The sequence below is a fragment of the Enoplosus armatus genome, chromosome 1 (genome assembly GCF_043641665.1).
Source record: "Enoplosus armatus isolate fEnoArm2 chromosome 1, fEnoArm2.hap1, whole genome shotgun sequence".
In the NCBI taxonomy this organism is placed as follows: domain Eukaryota; kingdom Metazoa; phylum Chordata; class Actinopteri; order Centrarchiformes; family Enoplosidae; genus Enoplosus; species Enoplosus armatus.
This window is the reverse complement of record NC_092180.1, coordinates 13,403,809-13,411,500: the sequence shown is the minus strand read 5'-3', so window position 1 is coordinate 13,411,500 and position 7,692 is coordinate 13,403,809. Positions and strand designations below refer to the sequence as shown.

Genomic DNA, 7,692 nt, shown 5'->3' with positions numbered 1-7,692 from the left:
CCACCTCAAAATGCTAAAGGTTAGGTCATGCTACTCAGAGGTTAAAGGTTAAGGAATGAACCACATTCCAAACTTGCATAGTTGTGTGAGATTTTTAGAGCTTGTTGGCTAAAACCTGAACTCAGCCCAGGAATGTGTGTGGATGTTCTAAAAATACATTTTAATTGTTTCTAGACCAAACTTTTGCCAAAGTATTTGAAGTAATCCCTTTTACTTATAGACAATAAGCCGTATACAATTATTAATTTATTAATTTATTGCCTATGCAGTTTTGCTAGGTAAGTGGAGAATGGATAGAGTTTGCAGAGGTTAACCCAGGTAAATATTATCGTCCCATTAATGGGGTTTTAAACTATAAACAATTTGCACTTTTGTAAAACCATGCTCTCCACTTTGCTGTGTGATCACTTCATCATGACTGGCTCCTCATTAGACATGAAGTTGTTTATCCAGCCGTTCCTTCCTGCTGAGGCAGCTGGCAAGCTTTTTTTCTTCGATGCCTCAAATGGCCTCTACAGACCTCTCCCAATCATTCAGATTTGTCAGGGCTACCTAATGAGGACATTCTTGCAAATTACTTCTTTGCTTCCTGCCAGCTCCCCAGACTCAAACGCTATTCTGGAAGCATTAAACACATCTGTCAAATTTAATCAAATAAACATGTTCTCACTGTTGCATTATCCTGTCAGTGGTTGGGTTAATCAAAACACCAGCGACAAGTGCGTCCAGGTGGTTAACGTGGATCATGTTTTGTAGCTACATGGATTCAGAAAAAAAACAGAAGCAGAGTTATTTCAAAAGTATTTGACATAATCATTACTGCTATTACTTGGAAAGTCTACTAGGCCACTAGTAGAGTTTAAAACATGTTAAACATTTGATCTGGAAATCAACAGAGAATGCTGTCAAGAATATACAGGTATGACATGAGGAGTGACAAGGCTGTAAATGTTGAGTCTGGAAGGAAAAAAATGTATTAATGTTTATATAATGTAATATTGTTCCAGTTGAAACAGTCTTATAATGACATTTGTTTTTTTATTGTCAGGTTCTAGCCTAATGTGGCACTGGATAAGTGACAGAAAATGATTGGATGGAATAGAAATGTAGGAGTTTTTGGAGCTTGACCTATACTTCAGAGCTAAACCTATAGATTTAACACCCAGACAATAATCTGACAGACTAATCCAGCAAATTAAATATCTGAAAAAATAAGGTATTTCTTGACATTGATGCAAAAATCATTTCAAAATCTTTTTTCCCCGCAATATTGTCCATAATGGTCTAGTAAAGAATAGCTACGACCATATGACCGTGTGGAATAATCTCTGAGAAATGTATACTGTTACCGTATACAGTATACAGTTGCCATATTGCCCAACCCTATCCAGGGGTAATTTTATTCCTGTCCTGATCAATGTATGGGATTTAATGAAGTTACTGTATGTGTGGTAGAAGAGCATCACTCTTTACATTATGAGGCCATTTGAAGAGTGTTCTTCCTGTGTTGCTACACTGTGGGGCATGTTCGATTGGGTGGGTCCCTTGTGGTTCTACAGTAAATTATTTACTATCCGGATGACTGGAATTATCAAGTGCATGGAGAAAATCTTATTACGGACCATCCCCGGTAATACTAGTGCTGTCCAGAACCTCATTTTCCTAACAACATAATGACAGTGGCAGGAACATCAAGAGGTCTTGTAATCCCTCTGTAACTACTGGCCAGGTGTTTAAATGTTAGGTTAGGTTTGGTTAGCTTTCTAATGGAGAGCAGCAGGTGTAAGTCCCTTTGCTAATGGATACTTCACTTCATATTTACACTTCCATGAGCCTCAATGGTGATTTTGTTCTTTTTCAAGGTGCAGAAACCAGTTTGTAAACTGTTTTCAGCCACTTCACGTCCATTAGAGGTTTTCCACACAGTTGCACTACATTGCCTCTTTGTTCTTATCATTTCCCTGTATTGTCAACTGTACTGCCTGTATTGTTCTTAACGCTATGTGGTGAAGCCAAAGATAATTTTCCACAAAGTGAACAGAGAAGTTCCTCATTAACTAACTAACTTGTCTGTTCTCTGCTTTCTCCATTCTTTGACCATTTCCATCGTAGGCTCAGAGGTCATCAGCCGACAACACCACCCTACAAATGCTTTATTTTCACTTAAAAGCTTGCTCCTTTAAGAATACACAAAATTATACTCACCCCAAAACTGCCATTATACTGTTTGTGTCTATGACCATACACATCTCCATGATGTGGCGCCCCATTATACTGTACTTACCTTCCAGTGTCCTGTCGCATGGTTTTATGTGTTGGCTGTTTCCAACTTTTTAACTGTGTTTGTTGGTGAACACTAAAGAGAAGATTCAGATGACCTGTGACCATAAACTTGGGCTAGATTTCAACCCAGGAGTTTGTGGGTCCATGGTATCCACTCTTGCCAAATCAGATAGCCCTCTTCAATTGACTTGGCTTGCATTTAGGCAAACTAAAGCTCTGAACCACTACCTCTGTCAGGTCAGGATTGGAGGAACTTGATCCTGATATAGTGAAAAAGATGCCATTCTCACTGACAACCTGGCAAGTGATTTCATGTCAAAAGACGACAGCAGAGCAAATGGAGTCACATAGCCATCTCTGTTTTGTGGCTCCAAATGACTCTGCTTGTGCTGAGGTGAGTTGAATGGTCAAACAGATCAGGTAGCATGGTACTATTTTGGTACTTATTTTTGCATGAAACTGCACTTATGTCACCGGCCTGCTTAGACCACTTCTGTCCCCCTTCTGTAAATGAAGCCTTTATCTCCTAATACAAATTCTCTGGGTTCCTCTTCCTCTCTTATTAAGGCTCTTTGGGTCTTTTTTAGCAGAGTCCCAGCCAAGAATGGTGCTGCCTCTCTGTGGGAGAAGACACATTCACACTGACTCAGCTGAGACTGTCACTGATGAGCACCGCAGTGAGCATAATGCTGCCCTCTCTGTCATGAATGCTCTCCTGTGTTGTAATTAATTTTCCAGGCCAATTCATGCCTAACATTAGGGAATGTGAACAGCGTAAGCTAATTGCATTCTTGACAATACACTTTTCCCCTTGGAATGTAATTTCTCTGCCTCAGCTGATGTCCCTGGTCAGAGCAGACAGTGGTGAATCGAGGCCTGGGAGCATTTCGAGTCCAAAACAGTGTGGAGAGTACTTACTTTTACACAGACGAGGTGGATCTTGACTTGTTAAATGTGGCACTCATCATGGAGGAAGATACCTCCTTCTTATCTTAGTTAGAGCGATGGTTCACTTGACTTTTAGCTTCAGCATTTACAAATATTTTGGAGAATTTGCAAGATTGTTTGAGGCATTGACATCAAACATCTCTGTAATATACACATGACTTTTTGTCTTGACGCATGTCCTCTACTGGGCTGGCGCTGCAGGAGAACCTGGAGATGAGTAGCTTCGTAAAAGATGAATATACAAACTTAATATTTCTTGGCAAGTTACTCAAATTAAATCAAGACAATTAGCATGACTTATCATGTGTGTATAGTTATAATCTCTTGCTCTGAAATCTTTTGTCCTTCAAGAGCAGTTACTGATATTATGTGGAGCTTTTAAAGACTAATTTAGTTCCTCTGGTAGAGAGCCTGCAGGTCTGCTCAGTAATACTAAAGGGCTCATCCACACTAATGAGTTTCCTTGTGACGCAAAAAATAACTGGGAGGCAGGATGCTTTATGACACATCATCCAATATTGTTACATAAGGGGAATTAGAAGATGGCCAGAGACCAACAGCCCAGTAATTAGCTCGGAGAGCCTGGATGGACACCACTGAATTCTGTGGGAAGATTTAGTTTATCCACGGGGAGAGCTCACTGTGAAACTATTCCCATATAAGAAAGGCATTATTTTATCCAACCATATATAAATTATGAAAATGAGCAGGATCAAAACCGTTCTCTAGGTTAAGTCAGATATAGAACTTGTTGTAGAGACTTTGCACTCTGTGCTTCAGAAATTGCCACCAATGTTCAATAATTTTTAGATCTGATGAAAAATCAGAGACAAAAAACTTAACTTTGGTATTTACCGACACACTTTTAAATTGTTCAGCTGAGCAGGGTACAACTGGACCTGTAAAGTCTTTGACTGTTTGTTGGCATATTGACAATCTCAGAACCCATCAGCTCATTCATATGCAGATATTTGTTTATAGAAATTAACATATTTATGGACACACAGTATTTTGTTTCGACTGTGTCAAAGTATTGTTGATTCAGTTCTGGATTTTTTGAGGCTGTAGTTTTGTGTTATTTAGCAACTCTTTCTGTTGGGGGAACAGCTGTTTTCTTTTCAGTGAGAACTGTGTCTGCATTTGGCATTTGACCCTGTTCTCCTTTCCATCTTACATCTCGAGGGAGTGAGTTCAACAAAGGCTGTTTGGCGGCAACTTCATTAGTTGCTTCAAAATCACATGGACGTCATAAAACATTGCTAACTGGTAATATGTAATCTAATGAAATATGACTGACTTGTGATCATTCGATGTCTTTGAAAATGTGATGGAATGTTGAGGCATTTCTAATTGTTTTGATTTTACGGTAGGTGGATCAACATGCACACACATCGTATGTGCCTGTATTGTAACAATATCAGTTCTCAAGAGCATGAGACCCTGACTGTCAGTCACTTTTCCTTTCTCATTATTTTAAAGTCCCACTCGCTCTGCTTAAAGAATGAATTTGCTACAAATTAAGCTACCAACTGATTCAAATACCTGGCAGGTTATTGTGAATTAAACACATGTATGACCATACAATAATGTCATTTGTGTACAAGCTCTTTTATTGGCTTATTGTTAGTGACGTAGGGCTTCTGATTGGCTAGCAGTTTGAGGTAAAACATTCGATTGGCCAATAGACTATGATCAAGTGCTCCCTCAGTTAATACGGAAACCCATGGGGAACATATATAAAACCCTGTACTGTGGGGAGTGTTCAGCAGATTCACAAGTGAGTCTATCATTTAATTCTTCACTACCTGAAGATCTATTATCTTACGGTGAGTATAGATAAAATACTTTTTCAATTCATTGTGCAAATGATGCTGCCACTGTTAAATATCAGATATGATGATGTGGTTTTTGGGGTTGACTGGACAGCCAACTATACTGGTGGATACTGGTTGCTGACAGAAGGGAGTTTGGTGACGTTATATTCTCTATAGTAGGCTGCAGCTAATTCAGCTAATGGACAGAGCGGCTGTTATAGTTGCTGGCAAAGCCTCCAGTGTCAGTATATCACCAATAACTCTTCTATCTGCCTCTGCGGCTTTAACAGCGAGGGAGTGTGAGAAAGAGACAGAGAGAGAGGTTTCATATAGCTGTGAATGCATGCAGTAGATGAGAAAGTCCACACAAAAAACATGTTTAATGGCAGAAAATGTTGTGATAACACAAAATGCTTTTAAAAACTTTTCCTTGCAACAATTTTTCTCACCTTGTTTGGTATTGTATGCGTTTTACACAGGGAACCATGATAATGCTGAAACTCTGGACTCTCCTTCTTGCCTATGCGCTGATCTTCTGTCAGATGTACGTCTCACAGGCAGCTCCATCTAGGTGAGAATTGTTGCATCATTCCTAAAAGTATAAAATATATTTACATTTAAACATTTTTAATTGTGTTTAGAAGATAATTTTGTATGACCTTCATCACCAGTCATAACACAGTATCCTTATATATCTAAATATAACTTCCTGTTAACTTTTAAAAGGAACAGTTGCATCAGATTGTTTTGCCTTGTATCCGTTACTGTTGCATTTATCTGGACAATCAAGTTGAATGTGTATTTTCAGAACTAGTAAGGAGTCCATGTCAGATGGAGTCTCACTATCGAATGATGATGCGCAGAGGTTACTCAGAGCTATCAGGGAGTTCATGCAGATAACTTCAGATGAGCAAGACCACCAAACACCTGATGGAAACAGGTATGGCTTTTGTTTTTTACATTTTTAGGTATAGTTAACCCTAATAACGATCATTTTAAAGTACTGTGTAGGGTGTGGTATCTATCTATCTATCTATCTATCTATCTATCTATCTATCTATCTATCTATCTATCTATCTATCTACCATCACTGCTTAATCACAATATAACACGATTTTGTTCATAAGCCCAACAGCTCCAACCTTGGTGTTTATTAATTATCAAGGTATACAGTGAAATTCATGTAAATCTACTCTCTGCCATAATGCATGGACTGCAGTTATTCATTCATTCATTCCTCCATTCATTCAGTATTATATGATGTGCCTGCAAGAGAGTGTCAGTGGTCAGAAAACTGAAGCGAGCATGATATCAGAGACCACGAGAGAGAACATGCATGATAGACTCACAGAAAATGAAACCGAACAACAGCATGACAACTCAACTACAATATTATGGTTAACGGTTATGGTTAATCTTCATATCCCAGGTGAATCTGTCAGCATGCATTTGAAATGTTAATTTAACATAGCTTTTTCTGTGAATGCATGACATTTTAGAAAAGCGCCATGCATGTAATTATTAACATTTATCTGCATGCCACTGTTACTGTAAGCCTGTTTCTGCATGTTTGTCTCTGTCTCTCACAGCTTGGATAGACCCATGTCTAAGCGCTGCACCGGCTTAAGCACTTGTGTGCTGGGCAAACTCTCCCAGGATATTCACAAACTACAAACCTATCCCCGCACCGACGTGGGAGCAGGGACGCCTGGCAAGAAGCGAAGTCTATCTGAGCAATATGAGAACTACAGCAACTCATACAATTAGAAACTCTCCATTTTTAGCCCTTTTATTCTTCTGTCTGTCTGAGTTAACTTTTGTATGTTCATCCAGCTGTATCCATTCACAAGACTGCTGATGCATGTGGATCCTATTTGTCTGACTAAAAAGCTTTAATTTTACACTGGCGGACATTAGATTTTGACAGAGACTTGAAAACTTGGAATCAGCTACAACAATTGCATTACTTAGGCAGTACAATACAATAAAAAAGAACAGCTAAAAACCTCTCTAATGTAAAATTATTTTTATGTTTCCCCTATAATAAATTCATCTTTTACATGGAAGCTGTATTTAATTTATTTAAGATTGAAAACATAGATTACTCATTGAATAAGAAAGTGAAAGGAGTAAATGGTAAGCATGACTGTCTGCAATGCACACACAATCATTGGAATATTTCCCTCTATGTAGTCTGTCATGTAGACGTCTGATCGGATGTTGGGTGTCATAATAAACTGTGTTCACTATCTTTTCCATTCTTAAAAGTGATGCAACAGCACAGAAGCGGGCATGCAACACAGCCACCTGTGTAACCCACCGCTTGGCTGACTTCCTGAGTCGGTCAGGAGGACTGGGACACAGCAACTTCGTTCCCACCAACGTGGGTGCCCAGGCGTTCGGCAGACGGAAGCGGCGCGGCCCTGTGTGAGCACAAGAGCAGATACAAGGTATGTCAGCACCTCTGTACGTTCACATCCGAATTATTGCTGAGCTCTTTGAAGCTTAAAGTACAAGAGGTTGATTGAAACAAAATCATTGTGTTTTGAAATCAAGCTAAGAATCATAGTGAGTAGAAAGGCCTCTTGCTTAAATTCTTTCAAACAGAAAATGCACTTGCTGTATTTGAAATATTTGGTGTTACAAA

General features: G+C 39.1%; 1 protein-coding gene across 1 annotated transcript; it reads left to right on the top strand.

Moving 5' to 3' along the window:
- The first annotated feature begins 5,530 nt into the window (after window positions 1-5,530).
- On the top strand, window positions 5,531-7,476 carry calca (calcitonin/calcitonin-related polypeptide, alpha). Its single transcript, XM_070907344.1, has 3 exons — window positions 5,531-5,616; window positions 5,854-5,985; window positions 7,314-7,476. The coding sequence occupies exons 1-3, from the start codon at window positions 5,531-5,533 to the stop codon at window positions 7,474-7,476; spliced, it is 381 nt and encodes a 126-aa protein (XP_070763445.1).
- The last annotated feature ends 216 nt before the right edge of the window (window positions 7,477-7,692 follow it).

What these genes read in the sequence shown, in the direction of transcription:
- calca (XM_070907344.1), top strand. Translation starts at nt 5,531, where the DNA reads ATGATAATGCTGAAACTCTGGACTCTCCTTCTTGCCTATGCGCTGATC. An exon ending in TCACAGGCAGCTCCATCTAG is followed by an intron (nt 5,617 to 5,853) that starts GTGAGAATTGTT and finishes GTGTATTTTCAG; the next exon opens with AACTAGTAAGGAGTCCATGT. An exon ending in CAAACACCTGATGGAAACAG is followed by an intron (nt 5,986 to 7,313) that starts GTATGGCTTTTG and finishes CATTCTTAAAAG; the next exon opens with TGATGCAACAGCACAGAAGC.